At 53.9% G+C, this 15,773-nt stretch overlaps 1 protein-coding gene across 3 annotated transcripts in view; it reads left to right on the top strand.

The window, feature by feature from the left end:
• Positions 1-15,773, top strand: part of IL16 (interleukin 16) — an 86,564-nt gene that overhangs the window by 24,280 nt on the left and 46,511 nt on the right. For 2 of the 3 annotated variants that reach the window (XM_019640098.1, XM_019640099.1), the window contains one exon: positions 11,114-11,526. In XM_019640098.1, coding sequence (XP_019495643.1) covers positions 11,114-11,526 — 413 coding nt within the window. Of the gene's footprint in view, positions 1-4,176; positions 4,459-11,113; positions 11,527-15,773 lie in introns of those variants that run through there. The other variant, XM_019640100.1, reaches the window with a different exon arrangement.

Here is a 15,773-nt window from a genome sequence, read left to right as displayed (position 1 = left end):
ATTTGTGGAGCTAATTAGGCTGTGGTCTGGTGTGGTCTGAGGCAGCCACCTGGGGCCTCTTGGGAGGGGCTCTGGTGCAGTCCCAGGTCAGCTGCTGCCTGTGCCTGGCCTGGGGCACCTGGTAGGAGCTACAGAGTGAGCTGTGGTTGGCAGCTGCCTATGCTGGGCTTGGAGGCACCTGGGAGAGGCTATGCCGTGAACCCATGCCAGCTCCTGCTCGTGCCCGGCTTGGGGCCACTTAGCAAGATGTGCAGGCCATTCCGAGGCCAGCCACTGTGTGTTTGGGGTTTGTGGACCTTTGAGAGATTTTAGGAAAGTCTGGAGCAAGGCCAGCTGCTTGTAAGGACAGCCACTAACAGAGGTTCGGGCCAGCGCGAATTGGGGGTGAGTGGTGTTAGCCAGACTGATGGGGACACAGCTGCAGGCTGGGAGGGCAGACAGCTCAACAGAGGAACAGTGGCACCTGCCAGCACACCTGTCCTGCAGGAGCTGCTCCTGTCCCCGCCCGAAGCCAGACAATTGAGTTCCTCCCTGGATATTTCTGGGACTTGCTGAGCTGCTGTCCCTTTGCCTGAACTTAGGGCGAGTGTTTGTGAGTGAGAGTCTGTGCTCGGGCCCTTGAAGAGGGCGCCTGGGTATGCAGCAGCCCACCATCTCAGCCAACGGAGCCCTGCAGGTTTTCACAGCCAGTTGTTGTGGGGCCTCTGTTGTAGCTGGGACCCCTGACTCCTCGGGGGCCTCCGCAGCTGAGATAGCCCTCTGGGTTCTTACCTCCACACCGTGGATGTGGGACCAGATCGCTTCGTGTCTGTTCCCCTCCCACCAGTCTCGACGTGGCTGCTTCTGTGTGTCCTTAGTTATAGGAGTTCGGTTCCCCTCGTCTTCAGGTGGTTCTGAAAGGGGGTGCTCTATATTTTAGGTGTAATTTTGAGGTGGTTATGTGAAGCGGTGAGCACTGTGTTAACCTGCTCTGCCATCTTGACCAGAAGTCGCTCTACTTAGAATTTTCATATAAAGTAAGACTTTTGGTTTGAATCTGTATGTTGTGCATCAGAGGTAGAGGTGTTGAGCCCTGCAGTATGAGTCAGGTGACCGAGACACCCTGCCTGTGCAACCTTGTCACGGCCGCATACCTTCCCTGGGCCTCAGGGTCGGTCTGTGTCCATAAATGCCGGTGTCCGACTTCACCATAGATTCCTAGCCTCCACCTTCTCTGACTTTAAGCTGGACGTGCTAACCAGGTAGAGAATTCATTATCATTGTAGGATGGTGTTCCGTTTCTAGCTAAAACTGTGACATTACATTTGCATCATGACAGACATTTCATGGCCTAAAGTTCACAGCGTCAAGACTCCCTGAGGGTTTGTAAAGAACGCTGGGTAGCTCCTTGCTGCGCCTCTGAGCAGCCCTGGCGCCTGTTAGGTCATTGTTCCCACTTTGTGGAGGAGGATACTGAGACAGGGAGATGGAGGGACTTGCCCACGTGCACAGCGGCCAGGGCCGAAGCCGCTCGGACCCCAAACAAACCCCGCCCTGTTTGCTTTGCTGTTATCTAATGAGCGACAGATGAGCCTGCTGTGGGGTTTTAAAGAACAAGGACATTTCCTTCTGCCTTTGGAATGTTTTGATGTGCTACAGCAAACATGCATGATTTTAGTAATTAAAAAAGGAGGGAAAGCATCAGAGGAAACATAGACCCCTAGCTTTATAAAATAAGTGAAAACATCATCTTATAAATGGAGCTTGTGGTGGAGTCCCAGAAGCTGCTGGCTCCCCAGGAGGACGTTGTCACATGGCTCTGTGTGGGACGGGACATGCAGAAGTGGCTTGTCATTCTGTGCCCTGGTTTTCCACATGGTCTGTGTGTTACCATGGAGGTCATTGGTTATGAAAGTTGAGCAAACACCAGAATCTCTTCTTAAGCGGTTTCTGCCTCCATGGGCTGTCTCCCCTCTGGAATGTGCATCTCGCCCCAGACCTGCCAGGTGGCAGTGCCTGTGGTGCGCCCAGAGGCCGCACGGCCACCAGCACCTGTGCGCTCTAGAAAGGCACGCTGCTGGTCCTCGCCACTCTCCCTGTACAGTGGGTATAAAGCGGAACCTGCTCCACGGAGCCGGTGAGACGATAAAATGAAGTGCTTGTCAGAGTGTCTGATGCGCGGCCAACTGTGTGCAGATGGTAGCCATTCTTTATATAATATAACTGACGATGGAGCTGTGTGTGTGCGCCTGTGTGCGTGCGCACAGGTCCATGCGGGAGATCATGTGGGCATGGATTTGGTGTGGTCTGCATGCCAACGAAAAAGTAAAATAATGATGGCATAGCACGTGGTTCTTCCAGACACCACGTACTTGAGAGCTGTTAGCAAGGGGCTTCTTCCTCCATCGTCCCGGTCCCTCGGTGACACTCGGTCCCTCGGTGACACTCTGTGTAATTGCATGAGGCAGGTGAGGAAACCACAGCTGAGGCAGGACCGAGTTCCCACAGCTCTCACCAAGCAGCTCTCCTGCCACCTTCCTCCCTCCCTGCAGGCCCGGGGAGCTCGCCTGTGGAGAGTGCTGGGCACTGTGGAAAGACTCCCCCTTTCCTGGAGGAGGTCCTGGGGGCACAGATGTGATATAGTTTCCACACTGAGGTGCAAACTACCGTGTGTCACTGAGGGTCTGGGCAGGGTCTCAGCTGAACTTTGGAGTGAATTCACCTCCTGAGAGTGAGCAAGAACATAGCATCCAGTATCAGGGAGAGGCAGGAACTGACTCAGCCATAGCTGACGAGGGAGGCAGGGAGGCTGTGGGGCCCTTCGTCCTCAGGATCTGGGAGGGCAAGGCTTGCAGGCCTGGGATGCCACATTGCCTCCCAGCCCTTCTGCCAGCGAGACAGCATTGGGGCCTGCAGCCCAGGAGCCCCAGCTTTGCTGTGCCCAGGGAACTGAGAGGGGCTGGGGGTGGGCAGAGCTGGTGGCATGCTGAGGCCCACACTCCCTGCACTTGAGGCTGCCTCCTCTGCACGCCACACACAGCTGTAATGTGGCACTGTCCCCACGCCCGCCGACAAAGGCAGCTTTGTCTCCAGTGTGCCTCCCTTGGCACCGTGGCCTGGTGCCCCAGCAGTGGCTGGGTCTCTGCAGCCTCGCATGGAATTCCAAGGGCTCCTACGGGTGGCACCTACTCCTCATTAAAGCCCCCAGGGAACCCTGAGACATTTGGTGGTGAGCGGCCCAGAGCATTCCATTCTTTACAAGAGAGGGACACAAGTCCCCAAAGGCACATGCAGACGGCTCACAGAGGGACACACACAAGTCCCCATGGGCACGTGCAGACGGCTCACAGAAGCTGTGCTTAGGAGCCATGTGTGGGACGAGCATCAGGGGGCCGATGGGTTAAATGTCGCCCTTAGATTCCGGTCTCCAAGGGGACATGGGATCACTCAATAGGACAAACAGAAGCGCCTTGTCCCGTGTGCTGTGGCTCTGCACATGCTCTGTGTAAGTCAGGTCCCGGTCCCCACACCTGAGAGGCAGCAGAACCCCCTGCAGGGCTCGTGGAAACAGAGCCACACCCCTCACATTTTCTGACGCGGGAGGACCCGGAGCAACCTGGGAACTTGCATTTCTAGTGGCTGATGCTGACACTGCCAGCTCGGGGGGCCAGACCTTGAGAACCACTGAGCTGCGTCAGCTCCCCAGGGCCAGTTCCCTACGTTAGGGACAGACAGGCGATGGCATGCCCCAGGGAGAGCCTGGGCTTTGGCGTTGGGTGGGGCCTGGGTCGGACTCCTGGCTTGATACCGCCTGGCTGGGTGACCTTGCTGGGCCACCAGGGATGCTGTCTCGGTGGTGTTCAGTGACGTTTTGTGCGGTGCCTTTTCTCCCGTCCAGTGGGCCTGACAGTGGCCACTAGATGGACGGCCGGGCTGTGTGAGCTGATGTTTAAATAAAGGGCCTGCAGTGCCCCAGGCCCACTGTCTGCTCTGAGCAATGCTTGTTCCCTTCCTGCCGTTCCAGGGAAGGCAATACGCTGGGGCTGGGGTGCTGGGCAGGCCCCTGGCTGTCCTCTGCCAGCCCAGCAGATGGGGGACCTTGTCCGAGGCAGAGAGTCCCTGCGCTGGCAGCCCTTCCTCTCTTGTGGACCAAGCCATTTCCCACGGAGAAGTCAGATGGCTGCTGTGGGAAGTCCCAGCAAATCCCTGCTGGGTCGGACACATTTGTCCTGAGTCACCTGCCTAGAGCAGGTGGTGAAGGCAGGGGCTGAAACAGAGCACCCCGGCCCTCAGAGCCGGGGGTCTGACGTGGAGCCCGGCCTCTGAGAAAAGCACGTTCATTTCTCCTTTGCTGGCTCGGTCCTGGGCCTCAGGCTGTCCTGGACTAAAAGGTGCACCGGTCACTGCTGGCCATTTGGAGAGAGAAGCGAGGGACGTGGCAGCCCTGGGGGCTGTGAGCAGGGAGGCAGCTGGGCCCAGGTGAGTGAAGGGGCCCTGGGCAGCTGCTCTGGCCAGGTGGCCTCTCTGAGCGGCCTGGGGAGGGTCTTGGTTGCTGGGCGCTGTGCTGGGGTCTGGTGGGAGCGGAGTCTCCTGGTGGGAATCGTGTGCTGCCATGCTCCTGGTGAGGGGAGGAGGAAGCAGCTCGGGAGCTAGAGTGGGGACAGGGGTGTCACTTGTCTTTGCAGCCCTGGGAGCTCCTGGTTCTGGGATTTCTGACGTATCAGAAATCCTTGGAAGGAGATGGAAGAAAGGAAGGAGGCCAGAGTGTGTGTATGTGTGTGTGTGTGGGGGGGTGCAGAAAGGCAGCGGGCACCCTGGGAGGCCTCCTATTGCTCCACAGCAGGCAGGGCGCATGGGCCAGTCTGATGCTGGCTGCAGGAAGCCTGTTCTCTCTGCCTGTCAGTCACTCCATGGCTTTAGGTGACGGTCAGGCTCCTAATCCCTGTGTTGATTCAGCCAAGGGTTGGTGCTCCTTTAGTTGATAAACGTGCTGCTTTCTGTTGGAGAACTCAGTCACCCTGCCGATCCCATAACCATCCTTTCCTCTTGCCGAGTGACATCCTCCCAATTCAGGATGAGTCCCGCTATAGCTCAAAAGCAGGTGATAAAAGAGTGTGTGTGTGTGTGTGTGTAGAGAGAGAGAGAGAAATGGAAGTAATCTTGAAAGAGATGATATGTAATTCCTTACCAGAGTGCAAACCAAAAGCATCACCTTACAAACATGCGCGCGCACACACACACACACACACACACACACTACCCCACAACATTTGTTTGCATTGCTGTCTACACGCAGTGTTCTGTGTGTCTTCATGGTCACCCTAAATGTAATGCAAACAAACACAGATTTGGGCAACTCACAGGTGTGGCCCAGAGGTGCGGGTCCTGAGTGAACCGTTTGCCCCCATAAGGGTTAGTCCAGGCAAAGGTATCCTGCTGAGGCTGCATGGTGTCTGGTTCTACTTCACACATCTTCACTTGCCAGGGGACCTTTACGCCATCCGTGCAAGCCTCCCCACTCATTCGACACGTGTTTATTGAGGCGTCCATAGGGGTCATTCACTGAACATGCCTGGTGGTTAGCTTTGAATCCAGTGGGTGGGAGCCTGCCCTCCCTCCGGGAGCTCAGGGTTCAGGCGAGGTGAGCAGGGTCACCAAGCACAGCAGTGGATCCAGAGTCGTCCTGTACTGGTGGCGGGAGGCTCTCACAGCACACCGGTCAGCCCTGGGGGCCTGGGCAGCCGTGGGTATCTCTTTAAGTGTCATCTAGAACTGGGTCCTGAAGAGTGATGAAAGCTTAGCCTCATCAGGTTACAAAGAGCATGCAGGGTACCCGCGTCTGCCTGTGCCAAGGCCTGGGGGTAGAGAAAGCATGGATCCTGGAGACTGAAGGGTTTAGTGGTATGACAGGAGGTGCAGAGCCAGTCTGGAGAGGGTGACAGCTGCCCGTGCTGTTGACAGAGCTGGCTCTGGGCGGCAGAACACTGCCTTTCAGTTAGATCGCAACCATCCTTCTTAACAGGAGTTTTGAAATAATATAAATGATAAAAATAATACTGAAAGAAATACGTAACGCCCCCCAAACAGTCATTCCTTTTGAACTACAGAGACAGATTGGGACGGGGCTGATGTGGGAGTGTCCCCAGCACCTCCCCGTGAGGAGGGGAGAGCCGTGACACACAGGCTCATTGTTGGACTGGATGAAGAGGGAGAATCCAGGCTCAGATCCTGCCCTCAAAAATTCTTGACAGAGCCACCAGTAATCTCAGAACAGGATGTGTAGCCTCCAATCCATTAAGGAGGATAAGAAAGCGTATATAACTTGCCTGGAAGGCCAGAAGAGGCAGGAGTAAGGCAGGCATAAAGAAAACGTGTCAGAGGGAAGTGTCTCAACTAAGACATTCATATAAGGTATAAGGTTAATATTAAATATGTAGAAGATACGAGATGTAAGGTTATAGATTAAAAAAAAGATTCCCAGATTCAGCTTAAAACCAGGAAATAAAAAAACCCCCAGAGAGACAAACTCTCCCTCCCAATCCAATTACATCCCACTTTCAAGAGAAATATTTAAATCATATGAAGTTAAAAATAAAGGGGATGTGCCCATGAAGATGGAGCAAAAGTGAGGTGGCCGTGCTACTTCTGTCAGATAAAACAAAAACTGAGGTAACTATTGGGTCGTCGGGAAAGTCATGACACATTTTTGCATTGAAAAACACAGAAAAATACGTCATGACTTTCCTGACGACCCAATAGATTTAGAACTTTTTACAAAATGAAAAAGAAAAGCACACAGCAGAGATACGAAAATCAGAAAACTCTCTGTTTCCAGTAAAGGCATTGAAATAACGTGAAACAAAAATTTTGGAAGTGTGTTATAAAAAAGGTGCCTGACTTCAGTGCTTTTTCAGCTTAGACAAAATATAAAGATTTTGAGGTTTTAAATTCTATGTCTTATAAGAGTGAATAGATATACTGGGAGCCTCCCCAAAATGTACACATTTTAAGGGATGTTATCTATGTTTTACTTTTGGAAGTTGAATTGAGTTACCATAGCAATGTGTAGTATGACATTTGTTCAAAAGATGGCATTAATCAATTATTAATCATTGTATTACAATTTTAATACAGTTTTTTCCTTTCTTAAAATGTGTATACATTTTTTGGCACCCTTTGTATATTTATGTGTGTGTGTGTTAACATCATATTTGAATACATGCATTTTTGAAACTCCAGAGAATAACCATTTGTTTCAAATGTGCACAGGACATGTAAACACTTAGTCATCTCACATACTGGCTTACAAAGTGAACCTCAATAAATCCCAACAAATAAAAAGTGTCCAGGACACATCCTGTGGCCACGATGCAATTAAGCTGGAATTTTCTAGTAAAAAAAATACAAGAACAAGGGTAAATCTTGGAAATTTAACCACAAGAAATGAGCAATAACAACCAGCAGTTTAAAGAACTGAGTTTAAATGAGAAATCAAAACTGCAATTACCATTTCTAAAATAAAAATTAGAACATCATATTTCACACTCATGGGTTGCAGCCACAGGGATACTCAGGGGACTTTCTAGCTTAAGTATTGACAAGGTGGCAGTAACAACCAGCCAACAACCTGGGCTGAGTGATTTATACCCAGTAGTTCAATTTATTACCACAAAGTTGCTGCAAGGTGGCTACTACAATCGTCCCCATTATACAGATGAGAAAACAGAGTCACAGAAAAGTCAAGTAGGTTTTCAAGGTCAGACACTTAGTAAATAATTGGACTAGGATTTGAACCCAGGTCTAGCTGGGCTGTAAAGCCAGAGCAGGTAACCCCTGCATGGTACGCTGTCATTTCTAAAATAGAACGAATGGATATGAGGGAAGTAAATATTAAACTCTAGAAGACAGAAAAAAGAACCAAACAAATATAAGAAATACAGGAAGGGAAAAATAATAAATACATTGGAAAACAAAACACAGTTTGTACGTGTGGATATAGATACAAAACTCCCAAACAAAATGTTAGCTCACTCAGCCCAGCTCTCTATTAAAAGAATTGTCCACTGTGTTCTAATGAGACTTAACAACAACCACAAAATATAGGTGACTCGGTCCTAAGAAAGCCGTGAATTGGCTTCTTCATGTGGAGAAATCCAGAGGCAGGATCCACAGCCACGCGTGGGAGCTGAGAGGGCATTTAGTGAACAGCATTTATTCTTGGTGAAAATCCTCCCCAAATTACTGTAAGTTTGGTAGTTATAAAAAAAAAATGCACATATACAAAAGTCATAATTTACATAAAAGCAATAACCAGCCAGAAAGTGTGTTTTATATGTGGTTTTATTCAAAATAGAAACAGTAGTGCTAGGAAACAGGTAATGAGAGAGATTCAGAGTCTATACAAAGAGTATAAATTTGATTGACGGAACCATCAAGTTCCTCCCTTCGTTTCTTATCTCTGAGTCAGTCTTCAGTCCAAGCCAGAGTTACCCCCTGGGCTGGAATGACCAAACTTTAAAAATTGCTTTTGGTACAGGACACTGTCGGAGAATTCAGAAATTTAAAACATGTTTCATCAACCAGTTCCTTTCTGCATGTGGCTGTTTACCCTCAAAAGTCTCAGTGAATTAAGTGTATTGTATCCAGATGGAAACATGGTGGCGTCTCTGTGGGTTAGCTTTGCCCCGCACAGCGACGGACTCAGGAGTTTTTGAACAAGGACTTGCTGAAGAAACAAGTGGGAAGGGAGGGAAGGATGGACGGGAGGAGGGAGGTCTGACTTACCCTGCTCCCTGGAGGTTTTGCGATCCTTTGAAGGAATGAACTGTCCCTTTCTTAGTGCTCCAGCTCTGTCCTCCTGGCGTGGCACTTTGCATACAGAAGACGACGCAACCACAGTTGGTACAAACGTCCACTGGGCACTGTGATGAGTCAGTCCTCGTGCTCCTTGCGGGGTCTCCTCATATGTGAGGGAGACCCTTCCAGCCCTAGGGCGCTGTGGACGGCGCAGTTACAGAGCAGACGTGGTCACAGCTTGCGGGAAAGGTGTCCAGAGAGTGGGGAGCCCTTTCCTGGGGAAAAGCAGGTTCTTTGGGCTTTCTGCTGGGGAGTGACAGCTGCTGATCCTAGGAGCTTAGCCACGTTGGATACCACAGGGGACCCACAGGGCTGTCCTGTGGGGGATCCACTAGGGACAGAATCAGACAAGAGTTCGGCCATGGCTCGTGGAGCGTGGGACAAAGTCGGAGAAAGCACAGGAGTTCTGACCTCCAAGGCGGCTGGGAAGGGGGCTGGCCTGTCCCCCAGGTCTGCCGACATTTGGTTTGATTAGAAAGCAATAGCTGGTTCCAATGTCCTGAGCACAAGTACCGAAGCTAAGCTGAGCCATGTGATCTCGCTGCTGTGTTTTCAATTACTCTCTCTCCCCACTCTCTCTTTCTAAGCCAGGCCTACAGGGATAGCAGGCTCCCACAGAAGTCCAGTTCTGGCTTCTCTGCATCTCGTCCCCTTCTGTCTTTCTTACACATTTCCATAACGACAAGGCTCATTTTGTACACCGTTGTTGCCCTTGACCAGAGGGTTAACCTTTGCCCCCAGAGCACTGCCAGCCTCCCATCCCGGGACCCTGCCTTCACACGTGGGAGCCAAGGCCGCACAAGTCACGGCTCCCTCTGGAAAAGCTTATTTGCAGAAACTGCCAGGACTCATCAGACACTCCTGCAAATGGTCCTCTGGGATTAGCACAGCTCCACATGCAGCCGGCTTTTCCAGCACTGAGGGAAGTGCACAGCCTCGCAGCTGGTCCCGAAGGTCCCCAAATGTCTGTGTCCTGGTGACCGCCCAGTGCGTGAGCTTGCCTTTGTCTGGACAGCCATTGTGGGTTGGGATATGGGGGAGCGCATATGGGGGAGAAAGGGAATTGAGTTTGCATTCCAAGGATCCATGCAGACCGTGGCGATGCTCGGTGGGGAAAAATGCAGGAGGCTGTTATGCCGGAGCCCAGCGCTGGAGGGGAGGAGAGCCCGAGCCCTGACTGGGGGTACTGGCTCCTCTCCTAGTCTGGGGTGGGTAAATGACAGTGCCAACAGCCTCTTGGCCCCTGCATGTCACCGTTTTCCATGCCCTATGCCAGTAGCATCAGAGAGAAGAACTATTCCAGGAGGACCTTTTTTTTTTTTAAGCAAAAAGAGGACTCTATTAGTTTGCAAAACTGAAGAGAGATGGCTTCAGGCATGGCTGTACCCAGGTGCTCATATGATGTCATCTGGACTCAGTCTTTCTCTCCGCCTCTCTCCCTGCCTCTGTGAGGCCTGTACCCCTGTGTTGGCTTCATTCTCAGGCAGCCCTCATCAGCCACACAGCTATATCCTCCCTGTTGAACACCAGCAAAAGCACAGGAGGATTTTAACACAAACTTTGATTCACTTTCACTTCCTCTTACGCCTAAAGGACTGGCGCTGGCTGTGACCAGCACATGTCTTTCTCTCTCTCTCTCTCTTCCCCCCACCCCCATCTCCCCGCCCCCTTCCTTTACTTCGAGTCCCAGGTTAACCCTGGAGAGTCCTAATGAGGCTGAACAAGCTGGAACGAGGTCTGGATATGTTCATACTCACGGTGACGCTGATGGTGCAGGTTACAAGGGCACAGACGTCAGCGGTCCTCACACTGGGCTCCGTGAATTCTGGGTTTATTTGGCGATGTCACAGGAGTCCGGAGGGGTAGAGACGGGACAGGAAGGGACAGTCTCCCTTCCGCCCTCTGACCCACGCTGTAGCCTGGGGTCCCTGTGACCTTTTGTCTGAAGGGTGGCGTGTACGTATGAAGGTCTCAGGCACGGGTTCCGATCTCTAATGGCCCTCCTGTGACAGATCGCCGGCTCTGCTGGTCTTTGTGGCTTTGACTTTGCACTTCCCTTCTCTGTGCCTCAGTTTCCCTGTCTGTGGGATGAGGTTTGGATCAGAGGAGCTTTGGCCTCCATGAGCCCAGGAGTGGAGAACCCCCTGTGGCCAGCACCCTGGAAAGGCCGGCGACCCTGCAGGATGGTGGCCCCATGTGTCCTGCTCCACGGGCACCGGGCACTCACGGCTCAGCTCCACTTGTCAGCACCCACTCACGTGGCTTCTCTCTCCTCCAGGGACCCATGAAGGGGTGGCTAAGCCCAGTCTGGTCGCCACCCGTCCACCAAAGGCCAGAGACCAGGAAAGGAAGAAAGGCAGCTTCACTTCCTCTCTGAGGATGGAGCCACACAGCCATCCTGGAAAGAGCAGAAAACCCACCAAGTTCCGGGCGCTGTCCAGGTCGCTGATGCTCTGTAACGCGAAGACCAGCGATGACGGCTCCAGCCCCGATGAGAAGTACCCAGACCCCTTTGAGATGTCGCTGGGCCAGGCCAAGGAGGGGATTTTCCACTCCTCTGTGCAGCTGGCAGACACGTCGGAGGCCCGGCCCGGCGGCATCCCTGACCTGGCGCCGTCCTCTGAGGCCACTCCCGTCCCAGCAGCTGGCAGTGACCGAGGCAAGGGCTGCAGGAGGGCATTCTTCACCAAGGTACGCCGGGGTCTGGGGGCCGGAAGAGCCTGTGGCTGGTTTCTGCTGCTGTGAGCCCGAGTCTGTGAGCCCTTTCGTTCCAAAGGCAGGAGGGCACAGAGTTCAAGTAAAAATGTGAGGCAGCGTCTCCCAAATGACAGCAGGGAGCACGGTGGTGGGTCGAGGCGCAGCTGACCTTGCCTGAGGGATTCAGTGAGACACTGTGGGCCTGTAGTCAGCTGAGCCTGGGACCCTGTGGGACATGCCAGCTTCAGCAGTGGGGGCACTGGGGGGTTCTCACGTCCAGACGGGCCGCGTCTGGCACCCCACAGGCGGCCCCCATCACACCCAGCATAGAGCCTGTTAGTCCCACCTCTGGGACCTCGGCAGGGGAGGAGGCCTGTGTCGGGCTGGACAGGGGTGCTGGGTGGGTGAGTTTGCCACCAAGTACCGATGGCGGGCGTTTCCCAGGTGCCCCTGCTGCTGCCAGCACGGGTATGAGTGCTGAAGGGGCACGTGCAGCTGTAGTGAGGTGGGCGGGGAAAAGCAAGCGGGCTTGGGAAGACTGCCCAACTCAGAGTGTTTCCTCTTGTGCTGGACAGTGAGGTGGCAGAGGCCGGACCACGAGACAGAGGCTGAGTAAAGAATTGTACTCTGCAGTTGGTTTCCATCAGTGTGGGGTCTTTCCTTCCCCCAGAGGTGGGGTTTCTGAGGGTCTGACACCCTGACCTGTGGAGCTAGCTGGGATCGCTCAGTGATGGGCCTGCGCAGGGGCTCTCCCACACCCCGGGGCCACATCCCACAGGCGCATTCACGTGACTGTCAGCAGCACAGGGAAGGCGTTGCAGCACCTTCCAGGGGGTCCTGCACCTTCACATAACTTTCCTCCTAGCGGAGCAAGATGGTTGCTTAACATGCCGAGTAAACAATGTCATGTATCATCACGTTAGAGGCCGGGTCAGGTCCCCAGCAGGGTAGCTCCGGTCATCTCCAGACACAGGCAGCTTCCTGGGGGCCCCACCCAGCTCAGGCTGCTCCGGCACCCAGTGGGACTTGTATTGATTGTTAGGGCAGAAGGCGGGACCAGCAGCCCAGCAGGTTTGGGGAGCCTGACCAGGCTCCTGCTGTGGCACAAATCATGTGACGTGTAGACAGAGAGCCAGGTTTATTCATGGCAGTGTCAGTCTACCCAGGTTAGAGCTCAGATACACGAAATTCACAAAACCATCTCAGGATCCCAGCAGACTCCTAGAAGGAATTATTTACTTCTGTTTAATTGCACGAGTATTTCCTGAGCACCTGCTGTGCTCCAGATACTGTGGGGACCTGCTTCTGGTGGGGTGGGTCCTGCACTCCGGGGTGCTGTGGGAGGTGCCGAAGAGGGAGGCAGCGCGTGTCCGGGCTGAGCCAGGCGGCCTCCGTCTCTGCCCGCTGCCCCTTTTGTTCTGCCGGGTGAGATGCACGTTAACTACTTACTGTATAATGTCACACAGCGAAGGGCTCTGGAGATTGCTAAGGATGAGGGGGTAGTGATGACGAGGCACCGCTGCCCCTTTTGCAAAGCTGATTGCGAAGGTTCCTCTGAGTGGCGTTTGAGTCAAGGCTGCATGCGTGAAGCTGAGGACCGTCTCGGGGAGGGCGTTGCAGGCAGAGGGAACAGCATGTGCGAAGACATGAAGGAAAGAGCCTCGAGGAGGAGGCGGAGGCGGAGGCGGGTGCTGGCCGGGGCTGGGGTCCTGTTCTTACCAGGATGGGGACAGGCAGGAAGAGGGAGCAGAGGCCTGACACCCATGAAGGAGCACTCTGGCTGCCCAGCAGGGAATGGCGTGTAGGGGGTGGCACTAACCCGGCCGATGGGACACGGCTCGGACTAAGGTGGTTGTGGTACAGGCCTCAGGGCTGGGATCTGTTTTCAGAGCAAAGGCATCAGGACTTGCGATGGATGGGAGGGGGAGAGAGATGGGGCAAGTTTATCTGCAAGTTTTGACCTGAGCAATTGGGGGGCAAGGAGACGCCGTGCTTGAAGATGGGAAACACTGGGGGCTGGAAAAGTGAAAGGAAAAGGTGTGATGTTCTTTGGAGATGCTGACCAAGCAGGGGTGGGGTGGGTGGGGGAGAGTGGGCAGTGCATGGCCATCGGGGTCCACTGTGCCCAGAAGCCTGCCTGGCGCTCCGTTCTCGGCAGCCGTGCTGCGGCAGGAGACGTGTGGCAGGTGGCTGCACCTTTCCCGTCGCTCTGGTTTGCACGTGCACCACACCTGGCTTTAAAAAATGTCCTCACGGCTCTTCTGTCATTGTCTCCCTTTCCCCAAAGCCCTGGGAGGAAGGCGGTCCCAGGGCATTGTTGTTGCTGTGGGGCAGTGTTGCCCAGGGCGTGGGGGCTCACTCTTCTGGCTGCTTGGCTGTGAGCCCCGCTCCCCCATTTAGCAGCTGTGTGGTCCTAGGCAGTCACTCTGCCTCTCTGGGCCTCAGTTTCCCTGTGAAATGGAGACTGTGACTAACCCGTAGGGCTTTATCGGGAGGAAGCTGTAATCACTTCGTGAGCGCACCTGCCCACGTCAGCACCCTGCCCAGCCATTGTGGTCCATTGTGGTCTCGTGCGTGTGGTGGGTGGGACACTGACCGACCCTGAGCGGTTGAGTAACTGCTGAGGTCGGGGCACCAAAGGGTCCGTCCTGTGCTGGGCAGGGTGGGGAGCTGAGCTTTCGCGGTGCTCACAGGGACAGAGTGCGCCGTCCCCTTTCAGGCTGTGGGCTCAGGCACGGACCAGAGTCCTGGCATGCTGAGGAGGGACCTGCGACTGCATTGGGGCCGCAGTCCTGGAGGTGCTGCCGAGAGCAGGACCTCGAAGTAAACAAGTCCAGACCTGACTGCGTGGTGTGGATGGGCTCAGAGGCTGGGAGGGTGGGGTTGGGCGCCGTGCGGTGGGGTCCAGTGAGGCAAACAGGGTGGGGCCAGGGCAGAAGCCCAGGTCTCCACGTTCCCTTCTTCAGGAATGAGTTCTAAGCAGCTGAGGGATTCAGTTGTCTGGGCGCGTCCCAAGTCAAAAGTGCCAGGACACAAAGGTCAAGGTGACCGCTGGGCCCAGCATCGCCTCCTGGTGGGGACCCTCCCATCAGTGCCCTGGTTCCTGTGCCCGGGCGTGACTCAGTTGGCCCAGCCGGGCTCCTCAGCCTCCAGCAATGCCATGGTTACACTGATTTCAAAACAACATCTGGAAGACGGCCCTGTGACATCAGCCTCTCCTCTGGAAACGCCTAGTGTGAAAATTAAAGAAGAGGAAGTTATATAAACAGGAAAGTTTTAAAAAAAGATGCGTGGTGCTTGGCACAACCTGGGCTGCGTAAATCAGGCCCAGGGATGTGCAGAGCCTGGAGCAGGCATCTGAAAGTTCCTCCATCAGGGGTCCCGCCCGGCCCCTGGGGACACATGCAAGCGGGAGACAGGGAAAACCATGCGTTTCCTCCTCGGAAATGCACGGACTCCTGGCTACTCCAGAGCCACGGTCTGTTTTCCAGTGGAAAGGATTTAAAATACGCTTTGCGTAGGATGGATGCTGTGGCCTGCTGGGGCTGAAGCCGAACCAAACTCCCCCTTTCCTCTCTCTCTCTCTCCTTCCTCCTTTCTCCTTTTTCTCAAACATTGGTAGAACACCTGCTGTGCGCTACCTTCCAGGGATAAAGAAACAGACTGACAGTAGTAAGAGGCTTTATGCTCTTCACTGTGGAACTCCCCTGGAGGAGACCAGGTCCTGCCAAATTCCTGTGACACGGAACGGCCCCAGGACAAGACGCTGAGGGCAGGTCAAGCTCCCTCCCTGCTTGTCACCCTGGCCCCAGGCTTCCAAACATGCACCAACTACTCCGGTGGTGCCTCCCTGGAGAGCTAGGAGGGAGCCCTGGGGTGTGGTGTGTGGGTGGGAGGGACAAAAGCCAGAGGGCTGAGTGGGGGCAGGGGAGCCACACACCCCAGGGGCTCAGCCGGGCTCCCCAGTGACACAGGGCGACTTGGAGAGACTTGACTGCCTACCTCAAGGTCACAAAGATATTTCCCCATGTCTCTTTAGAAGCTGTGTTTTTCTTTCACATTTGGATTTGTAATTCATATGAAGTGGATCTTGTATACATCATGAGATAGACGGGAAAATACTTTTCCTGCATGGATAGCCACTTGACCCAGCATTATTATTATTTTTTTTGAAGATTTTTTTTTTTTTATTGGGGAATTGGGGGAATGGGAACAGTGCTGGGGAATGGGGGAAGGGGAAC

The sequence above is a fragment of the Hipposideros armiger genome, unplaced genomic scaffold, assembly GCF_001890085.2.
Source record: "Hipposideros armiger isolate ML-2016 unplaced genomic scaffold, ASM189008v1 scaffold_48, whole genome shotgun sequence".
Taxonomy (NCBI): domain Eukaryota; kingdom Metazoa; phylum Chordata; class Mammalia; order Chiroptera; family Hipposideridae; genus Hipposideros; species Hipposideros armiger.
The sequence above is the reverse complement of the archived record's forward strand: the minus strand, read 5'-3'. Positions and strand labels throughout refer to the sequence as shown.